Source organism: Pseudopipra pipra, chromosome 4 (genome assembly GCF_036250125.1).
Source record: "Pseudopipra pipra isolate bDixPip1 chromosome 4, bDixPip1.hap1, whole genome shotgun sequence".
Lineage (NCBI taxonomy): Eukaryota > Metazoa > Chordata > Aves > Passeriformes > Pipridae > Pseudopipra > Pseudopipra pipra.
In genome coordinates this window covers 13125034-13147071 of record NC_087552.1, presented here as the reverse complement: position 1 = coordinate 13147071, position 22038 = coordinate 13125034, and the positions used below count along the sequence as shown (strand labels likewise).

Sequence of the window (22038 nt, the reverse complement as noted above, 5' to 3'; positions counted from 1 at the left end):
AGGAATGAGACAAGGAAGGCCAATTCCCATCTGAAATTAAATCTGGCCAGGGATGTCAAGGACAACAGGAAGGGCTTCTTCAAATACATCAGTAACAAAAGGAAAACAAAGGACAATGTGGGCCTGTAACTAAATGGAGGGGGGACCCGTAACAGAGGATGCAGAGAAGACAGAGTTACCGAACACCTTCTCTGCACTGGTCTTCACTGACAAGACCAGCTCTCAGGAATGTCTGACCCAGGAGACCACAATAAACATCACCACTACAAGGGGAGAAAGAAAAGAATAACTTTGAGCTACTCTTAAGCTTCTGTGCACAAGCATCTGTCAGCCTCTCTTTCTTAGTACTTCAAAAAACATAAACACTTGTTCAGTGTTCCCTTAAGACAACATTGTGATTTTGCCTTTAGTGAAGTCTTATGAACCTACTGAAAGTCACATGTTAACCTACTAAAAGAGGATGCAACTCTTCTATTGAACTGCAGAGTACTTACTCTCTGTCTATAACGAGGCACTCCACGTTGTATTCATCTGCAATGACGTTTGCTGATCTGAGGTCGTCACTATGAATTGAAATGTACTTTTTCAGAAACATATCAAACATATCAAAATCCTCAAAACAGTGAGGATTCACACTGTACCTCACACTGTACTCATGGAGGGTCCCAGATGCTATAGGTGAAACTCCTCAAAGGTCTTTGCAGCCTGTACCTGAATTAATATTGCTGAACTAAATAAAAAATAGTAGCATTTCACTAGTCATTATTATGATCCAGCACAGTATTTTTTCCGGTTTCAAAAGGGTTTGGATCATGACATCCTTTAGCAACCTTCCAAGAAATTAGAGTGAGCTGTAATTAGCACTGTATCAGGATTTACTAGTTACTCCTGAAATGATCTTTGGATATAAAACATTCCAGAAACCAAAAGATTCCCTACTCAATCACTCACATAAATATGTACTATGTGACTCCTTCTTTCTGTTTCTTACTATCATGGGCAATGGAAACAACAGCTCAGTCCAGTCATGATGGAGCTTATCCATTTTAAAGTCACATAGAGCCTGGGATAAGTTTTCATCACAGCTTTTACTGAAATCTAAGCAATAAGCCACAATGCAGAGAGGGTCAGCATTTGACTTCTACAGGGAAAACTAAAGGTAGATGACAGTGTATAGCTTCAAGTTCTCTCTGCAAAAAACTAAAACATTAAGGCAAATTCAGTCACTACCTTTATCTATCTACTTTACAATCAAAACAAATATTATATTCCAAAGAGTCATGAATTGTAGAATCGAATACATAGTGATAGGACAACTGAAATACTACATATCATGAATCAGACAATGTGAACTAACCTAATAAGAGCCTTTTCGCCAAAGTAATCCCCTTTATGTAGATTTTTAATCAGCTGAGGCTGTGAGTGATCTGCTGTACTTTGGGTAACTATCACCTGGAAAGTACAGGAATAAAAATTTGGTAAGGTTTCCTTTCCTTTCTGTGTATTTCATAAATGTCTTAAACTCTGTAATGCTGCAGAAAAGAGTTACAAATATATGTAATTACTCCTACCTCTCAAAAATTTAAAACAAATTACCCACCCCCAAATATTTTCTCCTCATACCTTATAAAACAGAGCAAAAATAAGTCACATTTTAATGAAAAACTGAAAAATACTTCAGTTCTCACTGTGGGCAGGGATCATACGAGCTTTCTGTCTTTTCATCTAAGCAGATAGCAGATAGAAGAATTAACTAACATTTCCCCCTCATGAAATTCTGCTTCCACAGCAGCACGCATTCTGCTATGCCCACATTAGCAAAAACCAAACCAGAATATCTCTGGACACAGAAACATTTTGGAAATCCTCTTGGAAGTTTATTGATGAAAATTGGCCTGATTTGATTCTTTAGAGCCCCATGTCGGCCTCCAATGTAACAGCTGATGGATAAAGGCTGCTGCCTTATTCCTCTGGCACTAACAAATGACAGGAACATAGAGACATCTAGAAGGCCACTCTCCATTAAGCCTAGGACTCCATTACTTCTTATGCATTTCACAAGTCTATGTTTTGCCCATCAGATATTGAACAATCCAGGAGAAGACATAGGATCAAATCTCATTTACAAAAAAATTGACTTTACATCTCTGCTGCAGCGTCAAGAGGCTTCAGGACACACTTTAATTACATTATAATTAGGACAGTATAACATGGGTTCATTGTGAATGGAAAATTAGGCTCCCTGAACCTCTGAAATGCTGCTCCAGGCTTTTATCACGGTATCGTGCACTCAACAGCGTCCTCAGAAACACTCTGCACAGATTTTGCTGAAGATCACACCCTTCAGGGTAGCTTTTGAAATGTGTTTGTATATAACCTACTTTATAATTAGGTTTATTAAATCTTACCTTTCCTTTTGCTATTATGAAGAAGGTATTTCCCTCTTCTCCTTCCCGAATAACATAATCTCCCTTGTTATAGTACTCCTGTTGGGGAGGGAAGGGAGAGACAATATTCTCTGATAAGCTGTTAGCCTTTTTGAAAGTTCTGATTACTATGCAGAGTTCTTAATACCTGTGGATCTTCCATTAATGTTTAACTTCCTATCTCCTTCATACATCGCATCCCATAATATGCAACCACTCCATTACAGAAAAAGAGGGGCCAATCTTAATGCAGCAGCACATTATTTGTTTAAAAAACCCACAACACTTGCATCCTCCTTATGAAGCAAGGGAAAACAAAGGAAAAAAAATATCAAAAACTCTTAAAAGAGTTCTAAATCAAAAACCCATTTCCAAAAGTAATTTCAGGCTTGACATCTCAGTGGGAATGCCTAAATTATCTGTTGCAAGCTACCAAGGCACCAATTTTTCTGTGTCTGCTAAGGAACCCTCACCGCCATTACCATTCATTACGATTCAGGTAATGAATTACCTAATTGTTTAACTTTCAACCAAGCATTTTTTCTGTGTTAACTTCCAGCTTTGTGATCTGAGTGTTTCCTACAAGTTCTCCCTTGCCAGGAATCCCACCAAAAAAAAAAAAAAGTCACAGCTTAGGACACTGCTATGCTAAGGCCATTTGCCATTTCACATAATCAACACCATAATCTCCTCATCCCCTTGTGCTATGGCTGTGCATCACTCTATCTGCCTCCTCCACCTTTGTGCTTAATCTTAATAAAGGCTAGAGTGTAGATCCTCTTATCTACTTTCTTGACTACTTTGATGCCAAAACCATAACATTTAGTGACATAATATTAAGTTATTAATTGCTGCCAACCTGGAATTCCACTCTGATCACTACAAGCCCACTCTCATATTACAGAAGCTCGGTTGGTTTTTATTTTTAATGATTTATTCTTCTTTGTTATTTTGAAAGCTTACTGAATATTATTTAGAAGAACTGAACAGTATCTTACCACCTCCAGGCAGTCGATGATCTTGGTTAATTTATCTTCAGGTAAGTTTTTCAGCAGGGACACACTTCCAGAAAGCAGAAACGCAGAACAAAAAAAAACCAAACCCAAAGTTGTTGTTAACACTTTTTTTCATGATCTTTTCTCATCTACACAATTTGTACAATCACATTTTATTGCTAGTTAAACTGGTGGTGAACACAATATACAACTAAATCTTAATTCAGAAGGTTCAAGCATTCTCATCTCGTTTTTTAGACAAACAAAACTTGCACAACTTACAACTTAGAAATGTGGCAAACACTGGTCAGTTCATAAATCAACTTTGTATTGATTTATGAAAGAAAAAGACTCTAATGGGCATAGGGATTGATTTCAAAATTCAGTTATACATAACCCAGTAATTGTAAACCAAGTCATTATAGTAATCCAAGGATATATTTTTAAATGCACTGCAGAGACTGCAAAATCAGACAAAGGTAAAAACTTCAGTACTCCTCGGACAACTTTTAAAAAAGAATCCGATTACAGTGATGACTTAGTGAACTTGCTGGTAAGAATGAAAAAACCTTCCACTCTGATCACTCAGACTTACAAAAGTCAGGAAATTATAGAACTTTCTAGCTACTCAGGCTCAGAAAAGAAATATGTATAGAAATCAAAGACAGAGATGGATGTAAAAATACACAAGACATTCTATGCATGGGTAGGCTTTACATCTTGATTTGAAGGCATAACAGAATGGTCACTCTTTGTTAAAAAAATCAAAATATGAAATCAGCTAACTATGGTTTGAAACCTCTAATTTCACCATCTTCCTAAGGAGAAGCATGGTACAATGCTCAGTGTTCCCTGCAGGAGAGAGAATTATTCTACTCTGCAAATTTCCTGGTAATTTATATGGGGATTAGTTCATAAACTGAGAGACATGCAGATCTATTCAAGTCTCCAAGGGACAAGGAATTCCTTAATCTTCTCCAGCAGCAAATTAACTACTAGTTAGAGGATTTACTTAACTCTATTTATTCATTATATTGTTTTAACTGCTAAACAGGTAGCTTTTTTATAAATTTATTCTATTACTTAAAAGCATTCAAGCTTTTCAGTTTCCTAATATAATGCAGGAGAAAAACAATTAAAATGGGAAAAACTCTCTTACAAATCTTAAAAACAAAAAAAAAACAAAAAAAAAAAAAAAGAAAAGAAAAGAGGTAAATAGTCAGGCTTTTGAGGCTGTATTTGCATGAAGGGCATCTTTTTCTCTCTGTTTACAAGCTAGTCACACTATTGTTGTGCATCTTAGTAAGTAGCCCAAATAGAAACTCATCATATTTACCTTCTAAGGAAGTTTCTGTATTGTTCTTGTCTTGTTTGTGCTGTCACTCTCATGATATTTTGAAACACTTCTCTGTCCAATGCCCATGTTTTAACATTAGTGATTGCTTTGAGAAAACAAAAAACCAAGAATAAAATCAACAATGTTTCCAAATTATTTGATGGATGATATTACAGTTTGAGGTCATGGTACAAGACAGATGAGCTCTTTCAAAAAGCCAAAGGCCAAATTTTAAAATATTCAGCATTTATTGCAATCAGACTTTTAAAAGAATTCAACTCCCACTCAAACAATGCTCACTAAAGTAAGGCATAGATTTCCAAATGGTTTCTCCATGGAGCACTTTCCATGCAACCCCACAGGCTGAGTAACCTTGAAAATCTAGCCATTTACTACGAGCACAAACAGGGCTGAACACTTGTGAAGATCTACTCTTATCACAGACAGTCATAGCACTCAAAAGCTGCAATCTGCAAAGGAGCTGCTTTGAAAGAAACAGAAACTTGGCTGAAGTTTTCCAAAACCTATGATGTTGAATACTGTGGCTTGGATTCATCTCTAATTCAGATTACATGCAAATAAATGTTTGTGAGTTATCCAATAAGATGGAAATAACAGATGTCAAGAAATACATTTAATTTCATTTAACCCTCACAGAGTTTTCCTCCAATGTATCCGTCTTATAAGGAAATAAAGGATAATTGAAACATTAATGATTATCTTTCAAAATATAATCAAAATATTAATACAGTAAGCATGCACAAGATTCAGCATCAAAGATGCAAACTACTAAGCAACCTCTGCATGCACTCATTGACACAATAGAACACATTGCATGTTTTATTTTTTTTAAGCAAAAGAAGGTGATTCTGTTTAATTTAATCTCTTCTTTTTAAGGATGTAGCACCATATTCAGCAATTTTCCTTCTGTCATAAGAAAGAACAAAACTGTTTTCTCTGGGATAAAGGAAAGCTCCAGAAAAATGTAGAGCAATTTACTTCCTCAATTTATCATAAACATAAAATCAATTTAACAAGAAAGAAAAATACCAGTTTTAAAATGATGCACAGTCATTGGTTGTTGTACACATGATATAACCATATACTCTGCCATTTATCAAAATATCTCAGAAGATATTTTTGGATGCTGGATGGGAGAACAAAGGTATTGCTTTGGATTTGTTTTTGTCCTAAATGACATCTTTCAGTTTACTCTTCATGAAGAAAATATGGCAAGAGTCCAGGCTATCACAAAATGTATTTCCTGTCTCTTCCACCTTAGCTAAATAAAGCAGTTATGCAGCTAGAAAAAAGCCTGAGGTCTCAAAGGTGAACTTAAAAAAAAAAGAAATTCAGAAACACAGGAGTAAATCTCACTGCCAATTTCAAATACAGCTACTGCACATGAAGATGCTGCTGAGTAGCAGCAGCCATTGAAAAGCTATTTGGATAAAGTCCTTTACTTGTCACTTCTCAAAGACTGCAGGAAAAGGGTGTCAGTAGATCCAGCATCAAGAAAGGGTTTCCACATGTGTGTTTACTATCCATGCTCAGTTATGGCATAGTACTGCTCTTGCTCCACGAGAAAGATGGGAAAGCTATTGGGGAGGGGTAGGTTTCTGCAGTGATTTCAAGTATTCAAATACCCTTTCTTGTCCATAATTGGACAATTCTTGTCCTACCTCAAAACCAATTAATGTTAACAAAGGTCTAAAGCAGCTTGACATCTTATTATGCAGAAACACTACTTTATAATGCTAATACTGTACAGTAGGCAAAAAAGAAAAGCAGGGAATGTATTCAAGTAGAACCACATGCTAGTAGAGAAAAGTAATCACATTACCGATGCTGCTCTGTTTATCAGGCAGCAACAAAAACAGATTACATGTAATAACTTCCATCTGCACAGCCAGCAATGATTAAGTGCCTAAACTGGGTGCAGGAAGAAAGACCAAAAGCTTTTAAAGCAAACAACTTATTGTTTTATTCCATTTGCCCCTTATTAAGTCGAGACGAACTCGTCATACTTACTGGTGGTTCAAAGTCCCTGCAGATTTAGACAAGAACGGAAATTAGTCTTCAAACAGAAGTAATACTTATGGAATGGTGGAGAGTGGAAACATGATGATCTTAATCATATTTGGTCATTTACTTGTTTGTCCCAGAAAAATTACGGCAGGTTAGAAAAGGAATCAAGGGTTATTTAATGGATGAATACTCAGGAAGAGGGATATTGGTACCAGAGCAACACCTAACAACTCCATCCTGGTCAGTCTGCAAACACGAAATGCAAAAAGCATTTCCCTCAGAGAAGCAGCACATCCCATCTGGAAGTTCCATCTCTCCCACCACCACATTTGAGGTCAAAATCAAATCTCCCAGATCCCAGTTGCAAATGGATCTAGGCAAGACTCAGTAACATAATGAAAACACAGAACTAAAAGAAGTACAAAAGGAACTAATTCCTACATATTATATTTCCTTCCTCTTGAATTAGACTTTATCTGCTCTACTAAAAACACCATGGTTCTAATATCTTTTCAAATTCACTGTCATTTAGCCTCAGGTTTGCATTTGACACAAGCACATAAGAGCCAAAGACCATCACCACTACTAAAGCATCCAAAATTAAAATGCAATCCTTCCTTAGTAGTTAGCATGGTACAGGTCAGGCTAACCAGCACACTTTGGAGATGCCTAATTGTTTATCAAGTGTCATGCTAGACATGGAACCATATTCATGGCATAGTGTTATTAGAGTTCCCAAGCAGAAAGAACTCAAGGAAGGAAACATGAGCTTACTGCAGACAATCAAGACATGCAAACAATTATGAAATGAAAACTTCGAAAAGAATCTGGATATAACAGGGACCTCACAAAAATACATAGTTTTCACTTTGAGCAACGTTGTTATAATTAACCACAGGTACCTTTCACAGAAGCTGTCCGTGTGCAGTTGTATAAAATGGCTAGTTCACCAAATGCTGTCCACACAGGTATTGAGGATAGTAGCTTATTCTGCTGAAAGACTTCCAGACTGCCCTCTGTCAAAAATCATCAGGATAACAGGTGTTAAAAACTGTGCTCAACTGCACAGAGTGAATGGAAAACAAATCAATATATTTCCAACTTTGCCGCTCCCTGGAACACAGGAATGGGAGCAACGATGCAAACAGTGCTTTGAAACACACATACAAACCAGGAGAGATTTATTTTTTTTAAATGGACTGCTAATCTACAAATCTGCTCTCGAAGGGAGGGCCATTGTAAATTCTAATGGGATAAATCTTGGCTACAACAAACCAGTCAATAGTGGTTCAGATAGTCTAGTGTGGTGTAGATAAACTTAAGGTCTTAAAATGGAGTTCACTGGAGAAATTACTCATGAGATTTGTCTGTTCATACACATGTATGTGTATATATGTGCAGAATGCAAAGGAGAAGGCAGAAAAATTAAATGCTCGATAAATCTTCCTTCAAGAAATTGTTCTTAAGCTTTACTACAAATCTAGTAAAAGCCAAAAACAGTCTGAATTTTGTGTTATCCTAACACAGTTACCATCATTTTTTTCAAACTAATCCATCTATATGAAACCAGAAGACAGAAAATGTTTTTCCAACATATACCAGGATGCTTCTAGCTTAAATATTCCTGCCTCAACAGAACATACTCCTTACAGCATGAACTCCAATTCATATGAGTCTCTGGGCCTTTTAGTGGTCCAAAATTGCAATTAATATGCAAATTAATTTTTAATGGTGAGATGATGAAAGAGACAATACTTCTTAGGAGCAACTTCCATGTGTTAAACTTGGGGTCCACTAAGACTGATCTGCAATTTGAGATTTGTGTGTAAGCACAGTAGCAGTCAGCACAGATGACTGCAGAGAGATTATTTCAGACCAGTTGGCATTATTTTAGGAAAGCTTTTTCACCCTAAAGATTTTTGTTTGCATTGTTGTTTGTTTGGTTTTTTCTCTTTTTTTTTTTTCCCAGAAAAAAATCCAAACGGATCTTTAAAAAAACCTCAAAAAACATTTCAGCTTTAAGAACAGTAAATGTAGACCTCACCTCTCGATTTCCCATACACAGAAAACTAGTATAAGCTCTCAAGAATGTTGAAAGCAAGTTTATTTTAGAAGTGGGTTCACCATTGAGAAGTCTTCAATATTTTAAATAATCCCTGTTCTTCCTTTTGAGAAAAAGGGCTTGGCTGCACGAACAAAAAGAATTTCCTTGCCTCTAGGCTTTTGTAAGCGAAAGAGGTAACGAATTAGCATTAAATCAAGATTCAAGTTTCCAAGGTGCTTTTTGTTTTTCTCACTCTGTTTCATAAAAGTCACAGGTAAAACTTGCATCACCCTCATCGGGGCCAGAATAAATTATTTAGGAGCACAAACACCATCACTGTGGCTTTCTGCCAAAACTTCTGAACTACTTTCCTGCTTCTTGCACTTGTGTGTTGTACAAGCAAGCAATAATCACCTTTGAGCACAAAAATGTGATTGCCCGGTTCTCCCTGTCTGATGATGTAGCTGCCTTGCTGAAAAGTCCTTTCATACATACATTCCACCATATCTCGTGTCTGGTGAGGCTCCAGTCTCTTCAAGAACTGATTTCTATTCAGGGCGTCCGTGATAAGCTTCTTCTCACTGGTTGCAAACAAAACACCAAAGTTTAAAATACCCAGCATGGTTGTGGTATATTATTCACCAAGCATTCATTCCCCTCAAGATGCTCCCCCTTATTTCTCATACTTGCATGACCAGTACCACTGACAAATATTTCAATCCTTGCAGGATTTTACAATCCTTGCAGGAAGACATGCTCCCCAGAAAATTTTGCACCGTTTCTCACGATATTCTTTCCCCACTGCACAGCTCAGGTATGTAGCCTTGCTTATCTGAAGGAAAGAAATGTGAAATGTATGTCTTCACACAGCACTGCCTGCACAGGATTGCCAGCTTGTTATAAGATCAGGTCAACTTTTCTAAGATTCTAAACCATTTTTTTTTTAATATCGAGCAAAAACATAGCACCGATGATATGAAAGTCAACACTGATGGTACTAGAACCTCATCAAGGGTTTCTCTTCTGAGTTGTGAAAAGATGCATGGAAGTAAAAGTATGCAAAAACATGATTAACAGGTGTTGTTTTTTCTTAGGAGAATGTTAGAAGACACTGGTGGTGGGTAAAACGAAGAAAATTGTTGATGATGTGGCTGAAAAATGACTACAGAGTACTTCCCTTGCACTGGTAAAATAACACTGATCCTGTGGCATTCCCTGTTTATAGCTACGAAGCAAGTTTATTTGAACGTTGTCCCAAAATTCACAAAGTAAGCCCAGGATGCAGGAGAGGTGTGTGTGGAGGTGGAGGGTTAGTGCTGATTCCTTCTTGCACTGCTCTTTGCCTTCCATCCACAACCCTGAAAAACTCTTCCTACCCCTACTGTGCCCACTTCTTTTGCACAGATGACAACAAACAGCATAAATGCTGCTATCTGAGTGAAAATCCTGTATAGTTTGTTCATGTGGGATGTCAAAAATGTTCAGTCTCCTTAAGAATGACCAAACATGGGAGAATCTTCCCAAAGCAAGCCCTTTCCTCTACTGCTTCTAAGAATTTTTAGACTGGAAGTTGCCAAGCCACTCTCCATGATATTTGAAAAGTCATGGCAGTCAGGTGAAGTTCCAGGTGACTGGAAAAAGGGAAACACTGTACCCATCTGACTTGGGTCAGATCTGTCAGAGCCCTGAGGGCAGTAATAGGCCTTACCTACACTGCTCAGCCTCCCTTGGGACCACCACACATCCTCTGCCCATTGGAATGCATATTCTCTTTAAGCCCAGGTATGGGCATTTAGTTCTTGTCTGGGTTATGTTACAGAAATAATTGATTTTGGTTTTGTCTTCTGGATGGGTATTGGCTTGATATTGTAAGTACTTCGTTTCTGTCTCCTGGCTAGAGTTTGCATCTCATTGATTGCTTCTTCTGTGGGACTGCTGATGGACCCTGTTATCACCACCCTGCTGAGCCTACCCTGCCCAGACCTCGGGGATGGCATCCCGGTTAGTGAGGGAATTGTCTGTGCTGTAGTAATCTGGTTCACTTACTCCTGCAGAGCAATCTTGTTCTGGCTGCTCCCTGAGACAGTCTCTGTATCATTTCCTGTTGTAGTAAATGCACAGGAGTTGCAAATGAGTGAGTTGTAAAGACAAGAACAGTCTATATTTGAGCTGCTGGTGGAAGAGTCCAGTGGTTGGATTTTAAGAAGAAGAAAACATGGGAAAATAAACAGTGGGTGAATCCACTAATAATGACTAACCAACTGAGTCAAAACAGGCTATACATACCTACTGGGCAATCTATGAGCTCTCATTGAACTTGTGCATGTCCTGGGTCAAGGGCTTCCTATAAAGCAGTGCTTTGAGTCCATGTCAGAAATGAATGCAACTAAACAACTGCTGCACTGATGAAGCTTTTATGGTTAGATTTGCTTTACTGCTGAAGTGAAAGATAAATTCTGCCTTTAAGGCCCCATGTTCCTAACATGCATGTAAGGACGTGTAATGAAGTCAACACTGACAGCTTTCTGGAGGCATTTAAGGTCTACTCTTGCTTGTACTCATAAAACAATGCAAGGCTGTCATCAAAACTAGGTTATGTGGGAAAATCTCCTGAGGACAATCCAGAAACGAACAACCACAGGGCAAGTAAATACACTTACAATGTTAGTAGCCATATAATGACTGAAAATAAGGAAAGGCGATGAGACGAGGCAAGAAAACAAAATCAAGTAGCTACGGTAAGGACTGTGTTTAGAAATGGAGATCATAACTTAGCTTCTGCTGAAAGCAACAGGGTTATTGGAACATAAGCTCTAACTTAGTTTTCTGCTAAAACCAAACTTCTAATTTAATTCACCCTGGCCTGCATGGTGCATACAATACTGCAATAAAATACAGTAATTCCATATAACCAAATACTTAAAATGAGGACAAAAGCTTCCAGAACTACATAGGAGGCTATGCTGTTTCCAGGAAGTGCAGGTGGCCACAGAGTGAAGGACTCAGGAATATGGTAACTGCAGCTCAGGCTCTTGAATCAGTTGCTTGCTCATTTCTGGGCATCCAGCACACTAACAGTTGTCTCTCCATTTCTCCTGTACCTGCTCCACTTTTGAGAATGGCTGCTGGAAATAACTAGACGTCCTGAGAGGACAGAAGACATTTAGTCCAGTACTTGCACTGGTTGTTGTCCTTATGAGTACTACTAAAAAGGTAAAAAGGGGGTGCACAGAACTGTTCTGGTGTTGAGGTATCTCTTGGTCCCACCTCTAGTAGGACTTTTCTTCACTGCCCAGAGCCAGCTTTGCCATAGCATCCTTCTCCAGGTTTTGTTCCCCTACCTGCTGTTAGCTTTCATGGAAATGTTCCCCCTGCCTCTTTCAACACATTCCCAGTCAAACTCTAGAAATAGCACCCGACAGCCTAAGAATAGCTTTTTGTGAACAGGATTGGGAATTTATTTCTATCATAAGACAGATGTCACCTCACAGGTGCAAGGGTACAACATATGTTTTGCCATATGCTTTCTCTTAATGTACCTTTCTGCTACTAATGAGAGATTTTTGGCTATCTGCTGGCATTGGCTGGTAAAAGACATCAATGTCAAGGGTCAAGATAGTTCTTCCCCAGCCCATAATGGCTGATAACAGAACTGGGTCACAGTCCTGAGCCCCTAATAGGAAGGGACTTGATAAAGGCAGTTTAAATGCTGCTGATGGTAATAGCTTGCTCTGTAAGAACACAGAAAAATGGAGAACTATCCTATAGATAATGAGACACCTAGATTGTTAACACTGCAAAGGTTAAGTGATTAAAAATATTTTCCATTTGAAGGACTTCTGAGAGATCTGCTCTCATATACCATGTTCAAACTCTGAAATCTTGAGGCTTTAGTTAAATTTTCAATGCTTAAACTGCCATTAAGGAAAAAAACTAATTTTTTGAAATTATATGGATTTACCCAACTAGCTCAAGAGAAGAAAAAACATGAAAAAACATCCACTCATATAGGATAGATAAGAACTATTGAAAGCTTCTAAAATTTTCATCAAAATCAGTCATGCTGAGATACTCCAAACAAAAGCATGGCACTCAAAACCCTGCTAAATGAATAGTATAACATTATGCCATTTGTTTTATAAATATTTTTAAAAGGGGCGAGTGACACTCTGGACTCAATGCAAATTCAAGAACATAGCATGGAGCTTCCCCTCCTTCTGAAATAACTGCATTCACAACAGTGTAGCAACACTGTGCAATTATCTTACGCAGAAGTGGGGCTGCATTAAGTCCTTTCTCTATAAAGGAGAGGCAGCCACTGATATCAGCAACTCTAAATGCTTCTATAGACACTGTTAGGCTAAAGGATCAGTATTTGCTAGTTACAGTGGACAGAATTCTGTAGACAGTAAAGGTCAGACTTTGTTCTTACGTGTATGCCAACTGTCTGAACTTAACCTACTACAGTATTTGCTGCCCAGGTAAGGAAACCAAAGGTTTGTACCTTTCAGCATTTGGTTGTCTCGGTAGGAAGGTGGTGGTGTCAGACAAGTGTGTATCACAAGCTTATCTAACTGAGAAGCAGAGTAGTGCATAGTAGTACAGTTTTGTGATGGAGTTTTTTGGCTGTGCTTGCTTCCAAAGTATTTGGAAGATCAAATGATACTTTGGCCACTATCACATCAAAAGATGATGTGCATTACATTTAGATTGCTTAAGCTGCAATACTTGGTTTTGTTCTGACTGCTGCACTTAGCTAATCAACGGGCTCTTCTCTTGCCTTTACTCCTCAGTGCTGTTACAATTCTGTCTCTGAAAGCACCCTAGAAAACCATCTGGTGGGCAACAGTACAAGGATCGTGCCAAGGAGAAGTCAGGTAGGTGATTACAAGTAGAACACTCCTAAAACAAACAGTGATTTAAACTGCCCAGGTACTTGTGATAAAATATTAATGCAGTCCTCTTACTTTGTGGAAAAACACTGCTAGCTGAAGTTCTCAGTGCTTTATGGTGACTCAGGCAGTCTTTCTGATTCACAAGACACCCTCTAATGTGTAATGCTGGACATGATGGATGAGAAATCAAGTCTCATAACTCTCAGGTCTACTAAGGTACACTTATATATGTCATGATTTTTTTAACAGAATAATAAAGCTCCCTGCAAATCTGAGGCACTTAAGCCACTAGGTGAAGTCCAGATAGATTCTGGCTACCACCATTTTAAAACAGATACTCAGGTTTTGTCTACACTGCAAGGTCCCTATGTTTAAGGATACCAGTCCAACACATCTGTCCACAAGGTCAGCTGGGACCACAGATATTTCTGGGTCTTTCAGAGTCTAGAAAGCATAACTAGATTCAAAGAGGAACAAGTAAAATTCGGTTCCTACCTACACCATGACTATCAGAAGCTGGAGGGCAGGAGGAAGCTAAGAAGACAATCATACCATACAAAATATTTCATTGCATTCTGTATCAGATCGAGTTGAAACTGGGCTGACAAACTTTGTGCACAGCTCAGGAACAGTGTCCTTATTGCATTCGGGAGAGCTGAGGTGGAGTCACCAGCTCCTTCCCAAGCCATCCATGCTGTAGGATTAAGAATGAAACCAGGTGAAAGCATCCAGGTACCTTCTCATCAGTGTTCCAGATGATAGCTTAAGCTGTGAGCACTAGGCAAACCCAGAGCTAAGAGGCTTAGGTCTAGCCTAGAAGACACTTAGGTTCTGCTTAGCTGGCTGTAAAGATAAATCCCAAAAAGACTATAAGAGTCTCATCTAAAACACAGAGCCTACCCACACCACTCTTCATCTGAAGTCTGTGGGACACAGATGATTCTTGGTTAAAGAATCACACAACCTGCATTTCACTACCACAGCGACAAAGCCTATATGAAAAAGATGGTTATTTTAATCTTGATTTATCATGAGAACAGTATATCATTGTGACAAAAGTATTATCCTTGTAACGCAATCACATAAGCCCTCTGAAATGAGCTCACCTGGAATCCTTTCGGACCGTTGCTCTTTCAAGGGAAAACATGGCTTTCCTGCTCAAATCGTACAGCCGCGTTGTCGGCTCTGCAGACACACCTTCCTTGGCTCCTCTCCTCCTACTGGCAGAAACTTTCAATGGAGAAGGCTGAAGAGAGTGCTCTCCTTGAGTGCTAACAACATCCTGGAGCTTGTTCAGCTGTGTACACTTGCTCTGAAGTTCCTTGGTGAGTTCTGCTATGACCTTAGTCTGCATAGCCAGCTGTTCCTGAAGCTCAGCAACATGACTTTGACTGTCTTGCAGCTCTTGGTCTTTTCTCTTCAGCTCCTTTTCCAGTTCGAGTATCTTGCTGCAAAGAACATCAGCTTGCCCATTGATCACACTGATGCCTAGGCATGGGTCCATCAAAAACTTATGGTTGGCAGCACAGCCAATAGCAAGGTTTGCTACGTGTCTGTCTGTCTGCCTCAGATGCTTGGGTTTCACTAATCTATTCCCCATTTTGTCCAGAGACCTAAGCAAGAAAATAAATTTGCAGTTTTATTTTGTTCTCCAAGAAGAATAAAAAATAAAATAAAAATCACGGAATGGCAAACAATGACTTTAGTATTTAACTGGCAGCTGAATTTGCCATATACAACTATAGTAAACACAGTTGATTGCTTTCATCTTTTCCAGTCCTGCAAGTCAGTGTAGTAAAGGGCAAAGAACAGAGGTAGGTAGGGTACTAAAGACAAAGCAGAAGATCTGATGGCTATCACTTCATTTTTGTGAGTCAAAGAGATGTGTAAGCTCCTATCAGCCTAACAAAGATGAGACAAACAGTGGGAAGCAGAAAACCTTGAGCTCGACTGCTGAAGCAAGAAAATTGTTGGAGGCAAAAAATAAAAGTTGGGTCAATTCTCCATTGAGGAATAATTATTGAGTACACAGACTAATTTAACCAGTGGCTGCATATCAGCCCGACATAAAGGATATGTGGTTATTAAGAATAAGTGTTAAGAATAAGTTTTGGGAAAAAAATTAAGGATTATGACCATACTGATCAGGAGTCTGGCTAGCTTGTAACTGTCTCCAAACGCAACCGTAGGGAGATGCCCAGGAATGGGTATCAACAGGAATGAGCATAGAGGCAGCTTGACTGAAATATTCTCTGAAATTTCAGATTTTCTGGGCCTGATATGTATTATCTAATTCTCAATGGGCCTCTAATCCTAGTACTTGTCTCAGTTCCCTTCCAACCCTTGTAAACTTCTTATCTGCAGACCATGGCAGGACCTCAGCAAGGAGTTGCACAGGTCTGCTTCTTGCATGAAGAACTACCACCTCCTTTTATTTATTTCTTCCAGTAGAAAACCAAGGATGCCAAAATCAGGAAAAGCCAATTTCAGAAAGACTTCTCTCTATGAATCTCTTCAATATGATTCTGTACATTTCTAGGCTAGTTCTCTGCCTGAGCATATGCCTGAATTCTTTCCCAGAATGACAAGCCCTTCCTCATACAGACATCACTCCAAAAGCTTGACAAACCCAGCTGTCTTTTGCTGATTACAAATTCAGGACAGCATAGAGTTAGACCCAATGTACCCCTATCAAAGGCAGGCAGGTGGCACAATTTCTGCAGCTCACTTAATAATTTAAAACCGGCTCATATATGCTAGTGTAACAGCTGCTATTGCTGTCAAGGAACAATTATCTTTTTATGGGGAATTACCCCCTTCCATTGGCTACTCATGAAGAGTGACCAAGCAAAAAAAAAAAAAAAGGTCCTGGAATCCTGAGAACAGCTATGCTCTGAGCACTCGCTGCAAAGAGCAGCCTTCAGTAGATTTGCAGAGACCCATCTTCTTCCTTGGACACCATCTTTGGCATATTTTACTGTATCCTTTTAAGAGGATCAAGGAAGAAGTGCCTGCTGCTTTGGTCAGACTCTATTAAATGCACAAGCTGATGGGGCAAAAAACCTGTTACTTTTGGGACTCTAGTGTTCAACAATCACCAGCCCACTGTACACCAGAACCAGTCCTGGGGAGCAAAGCCTGCCTATAAATCCCATCTGTGCACCCCAACAGTGGCAGGTTACAGTTTGGTTCAGCTCAGGCCTAAGGAGAACTCCACCAGGAGAGAAGGAATGAGCTTAGGGCCATATTGTTCAGGCCTTAGCTGCACATAGAGTTTTTCCCCAAACCCCTGACCAGGTTCCTGTCCAATTGTATTCTTCTTGCAGAAGACCACAGCACAGAAAATATCTGCTTTCTTAGATGAAGCACAAACTGTTTACTTGTACTCTGATTTTTGCCTTATCAATAAGCTATTTTAATAAGTGTTATGAAATTACTGGTGCACTAACCATGCTGCTATTGTGATCAGGCATTAGTAGGCCCAAAGTAGCTGTTTTTCTGCCTCATGAATGCACTACAACTTTTTCAGGATGAACCCCAAGTCATACGGTTTAAGCTAACCTCTTTTACCATTTCATTGGAACTGGATAAGAACAGGTCCCTGACAAGGTACGTTGATCAGACAACAAGAAATACATTTGAAAGCTTCAGTAAAATTCCTTTACTGGTTAGTATAGCCATACTTCTGACAGATGCACAATTATGTTCTGGTTTACAGCCTTCAAAGAGTTAGAATTGAAATAGTTGACAAGGTAACTTACATTGCAAATCTAGTTTTCCTTAAAACAGTCTTTCTTCTCAACTCTGTCTTGCTTATTGTGACTTTGCATAATATTTTTCTCTTGTCCCAATTTCCCAGATGCATTTTGACAGCTGGTGCCTTAGCTTTTTAACAGGGTAGTATGTCAGAAATAAAGGCAAATCTGTACTGCACAGGAGAATTTAAACAAATTGCACATCAAGGTACCAAACCAAATAACTCTGAAGAGGGACCTAGGTATCACTAAACATGGCTTAACCAAAGATCTTAGCTCAGCATGCAACCATATTAAAAAAACCACAAACAAAACCAACTTAAACTAAATGTTACAATACAGAAAGTAGAAATGAAGATTATGGGAAACACACCATCACACACAACATGGTAGCATTCTCTGTTACTGCTGTCACTGCAGTGACAGTCGCTGCATTTCAAATAAAGGATATCACATGCACTTTAAAATTATCTTTATATAGGGCAAGGTGACTGTCCCAGGGCACAGAAAAACCTGCTAATTGTATTGTATCCAGAAACAACAGGTTTACTGTGTGGTGGTTAAAGTCCCTAAGATATCAACCCCACTAGACAGAAAATGTTAGGAACTTCTGTCTGCCCATTGCATATGCACAATTAATTGTCAGCGTAGAATGGAACGAGTCATTGGATTGGCCACTTGTGTAGGAAAGTCACGATCAAGTACACGGCAGGATTGAAGAAAAGACTGACAGGTGATTTGGTTAATTCAACATTACAGTAGTCAGTTCTAACAGACAACTTAAAACCTTATGCCTCCGAGGTCTGACCAACCTCTACCCACAGCTAATGAGGCAAAAAGCAAAGCCAGAGCATGCACTGTGTTTTACTACAGGGCACCTCACACGCTCTTTCGAGGTCGCTGGACAGACTCGGCCAGGGACCGGGCAGAGTCAAAACCCACGCAGGGGAGCCGAGACTGCCCGCCGCGGGATGCTAACGGGGTGCTCAATGGATGCCTAAGGGATGCTCACGGGATCCAGCGCCAGCCGAAACCAGGTCCGCCCCAGGCCCGCGGGGGGCGGGCGCTACCGGGCCAGGACCCCCGCCCGGCCCCCGCCCCGCCGGAGCCCGGCGTCGCCCCGGGGAGGCCGCAGCTCCTCCGGGCTCCCCCGCAGCCGCTCCCGGCCTCCCCCGCTCCCCGCACGCTCCCGCCGGCGCCTCTCGGTGCCTGCTGCCCGGTCCCTCACCTGCGTGCTCAGCTGGCCCCGGGCCCCGATCCAGGACGGTGCTGGGCGGCGGCAGGAACGGAGCGATGCTCCCTTGGAGCCGGGCTGGGCGGTAGCGCCGCTCCCGCCTGCTCGCAGCCCGTCACGGGAGCGGGGGGAGAAGGGCGGGGGCTGCGGTGTCCGCCCGTCTCTCCCCCTCTCCTTCCCTCTCTCTCTCTCCTTCCCTCCCCTCTTTCCTCCTCTCCTTCCCTCCCTCCTCCGGCGGTGCGGGGGCTGTGGGGGCGCTGCGCTGTCCCCCGCCCAGGGAGGGGCAGGGGCTTGCAGGGCGTGGGGAGCCTCCGGTGCGGTGCCCGGGCTCGGCAGGGAGGCGGACACCCCGTCCCAGGCGGGCAGGGACAGACAAGCCGGGCTCCTCAATGCATCCCGCTTGGCACAGAGGTAAATGCAGGGCCCAGCTCGGGCCATGCTGACAAGTGTGTGCCCTGTTTGCTTTCCGCTGCCGCATGGATAGGTCTTGGCGTGACTGTCGGGCACACAGCTGTAGAGATCCTGCAGCCTTTGTAATCTGCAGCTGACCCTTAGGCACCAGTACGCAGCTCTCCTGCAAAGAACCTGCTCGTGTCCCGGGGTGTGTCCTCACTCACGCTGGAGCACCACGGCTGGCCCCAGAGTAGAGCATTGCCTCTGTGCTCAACACTGACTCTTGGCAGAGTACAGGTTTCACAAGGGCTGTTCTCTGCTGCGCATATCTTTATGTTGATTCCAAACATCTGCCTTCAAATCAAGGCTTGCTAGGCACAAACAACCTGACAAAACAACGGTGAAAGGATTTTATAACAGGCTGCATGCACATCCCTCCTTCTGATGCTGTCAAGCAAACTTAGTCTAACCCCAACCTGTAGCCTCTAGGACACGGACTCTCCAGTTTTCTCCTCTACACCTACTATCTCCATTTGAGGCTCTCTTTCTTTACATTGACCCCAAATTCTTTCCTGACCCACAGTTAAGAAAACTTTCCTGTCTGAGCATCTGGGAGCCACTGTGGCAGTCACACTCACACCACCCCGGGCTGTCACTGCTGGGACTGAAGCCCCTTCACAGCAGGTGGCTCCAGTGACCCAACAGGTGCCCTGCTTGACTCCCTGCACACCTCACACTCATACACTCAGACAGGTTTCCCATAGCAGAGTTCCAAATGTCTTAAATAATTTAATGGTGGTGCAGCAACACCATAACAGCTCTAGCTGCTGCCTCTGGGAAGGGACCCTCAACAAAGGAGTCACAGAGCTTTTATACCCTTACAGTCAGTGCAACGATTCCTCATGTGCTCCTTGCATGTGCCTTTTGATCTGAGGTCTTGTTGTTTATTTGGGTTCTACGGAGTCTCTGGGTGACAGCCAGAGCCCACAGGTCCTCATGCCCTTTGTCAGGCAAAGGGTTGGCTCCGAGTCACGGCCCCTTGCTTGGGGCTCCAGCCATTCCTCCACCCAGGGTACAACCTGCGGCTCCCACTGCAGCTGCACACCAGGCTACCGGCACCAGGTGCATTCCTCAACACCATTCATGAACTTCAAATTGCTTATCAAAATACCAGCCAGCGCTGGTATTGCACTTATGTGCAATTCTGGCAGCCACATTAGCAAAAAATCTCTACAAATATCTATCTATTTAATACTCCAGGCAACTCCATCACATACACCAAAGTCACTTTGCCTACCTCTAAATCTTTCTTTGATTTCAACAGATCTCAGTGTTCATCATGGCTTCCATAATCACTGGCAATATCTGGGAGTAAGCAGCTCACATAAATCTTAACAGGAACAGCCTGAGAAGGGCTCTGTGTTCTTCCACTTACATTGGAGTTCTCAATCACAAAAGAAAAACTTATAAAAAAATGTTGGTCACATACATTTCACTGACTACTCAATATCTCAAGACAGAAATGTTATGGTAATCAGAGAAGCATGTAATGAGAAAAGTTGTCCCAGTATCTGCCTACACTCTGGAAATGAGCTGCTCTGGGAAGCAGCAATTGACTTGGATTCCCTGCAGTGTAAGGCAGTTTGACAGCACCCTCTTTTCCTGTCACAAAGTTCGTAAGAAATGCAGTCAGGAACCTGGAGACTGCTCCCTACTTATGGTAAACCAGGGATACATGGAGTCTTGCTCTTTGTTGGTAAAAGTGGAAAAGGTAATGGGCACCCCCCTCAGTTCACCTGCCAGGAGACTTCAGAGGTCAGCGTCACATACCTGAAGCCAGCCACTGCATGACAGAGATCAGGTGCAGGTCACTGTCTGGAAGGCTTCATGCCTGCTAGGGCAAGTATAGCTGTCACACCTATTCTAAAAATTCCTTTGATATGTTACAGAGCCCCTTTTTCCACCCTCAGAACTTGTTTCAGGGTAGCAATATGTTTGGGTTACAGTTAGGGATGCTTTGGTCAATCTAGACTGGAAGTTCATTTGATATGAGTTAGCTTAAAAACTTGGAAAACTGGCAACTTATTTTGGTCTAATTGTGAAAGAAAAAGCTGTACAGTCACATTACACAAGCCCTATATTCTGTAAGTCTTACTGTCCTGTCTGCAAATTGCAGGGGCAGAAATAAACATACAAAGCACAACAGGAGTGTCCTGTTGTTAATCTTTTCCGTTTGTACTGCTGTCTTAGCAAGAAATGGATGAGATATTTATTGCCATGAAGGATTGAGGAGCAGGAGCTTGAAAAAATGGGGATTTAGATTGTATCTTGCTCCTGCTGAGTTCATGTTTTGAAGCAAAATAAAATAGATGGTGTTAAATGTTGCTTTCTTGGTGTTTGGTTTCTTTTGTGCTTGTTTTTTTTTGATTGTTTTGGTTTTGGGTTTTTTTTAGGTAGAAATCAAACAGGTGGGGATTACAAAGTAACAATGCTTCTGCTTCTTTCATGCTTTGGGAAATATTTCTATATTCTAAGAATTTTGCTCTAAATTTTGTGGCTATCCTGTTGAGTAATCCAGAAGGTGGACTTCAACCTGAAACACAACACAGTCTCACTTGCTACTGAAGTTCCAGAAAAAGAGTTTTGTTTGGGGTTGATCCATTCTTCCCCTCCACCCCATATAAAAGATTTTTTGTTGTTGTTGTTGGTTTTTTGTTTGTTTGTTTGTTTGGGTTTGGGGGGTTGTTTTTTGTTTTTGTTTTGGTTTGGTTTTGTTTGGGGTTTTTTTTTGTGGGGATGGGGGTATTTCTGTGGTTTTGGCTCATCTAGCACCTCTGGACACTAACCATCTTTGGAGCAGTCCCATAATTAAAAATCAAACAATCAGAAAAACATTGTTTGAAAGCTAAAGCACATAAATCATCTAAGCTCT

The 22038-nt window shown here is 40.9% G+C and overlaps 1 protein-coding gene across 3 annotated transcripts in view; it reads right to left on the bottom strand.

Moving 5' to 3' along the window:
- The window catches only part of PRKG2 (protein kinase cGMP-dependent 2), a 34160-nt gene extending 15268 nt beyond the window's left edge, over positions 1-18892 (bottom strand). Inside the window, exons 1-9 of one of the 3 annotated variants that reach the window (XM_064651628.1) lie at positions 18708-18892; positions 14831-15337; positions 9244-9410; positions 7688-7801; positions 4758-4863; positions 3425-3488; positions 2409-2486; positions 1358-1452; positions 495-563 (exon numbers count right to left, since the gene is read on the bottom strand). In XM_064651628.1, the coding sequence (XP_064507698.1) occupies positions 495-563; positions 1358-1452; positions 2409-2486; positions 3425-3488; positions 4758-4863; positions 7688-7801; positions 9244-9410; positions 14831-15324 (1187 nt within the window). In that variant the 5' untranslated portion in view covers positions 15325-15337; positions 18708-18892. Of the gene's footprint in view, positions 1-494; positions 564-1357; positions 1453-2408; positions 2487-2574; positions 3002-3424; positions 3489-4757; positions 4864-7687; positions 7802-9243; positions 9411-14830; positions 15338-18707 lie in introns of those variants that run through there. The other 2 variants (XM_064651627.1, XM_064651629.1) reach the window with 2 other exon arrangements.
- Positions 18893-22038: the final 3146 nt, after the last annotated feature.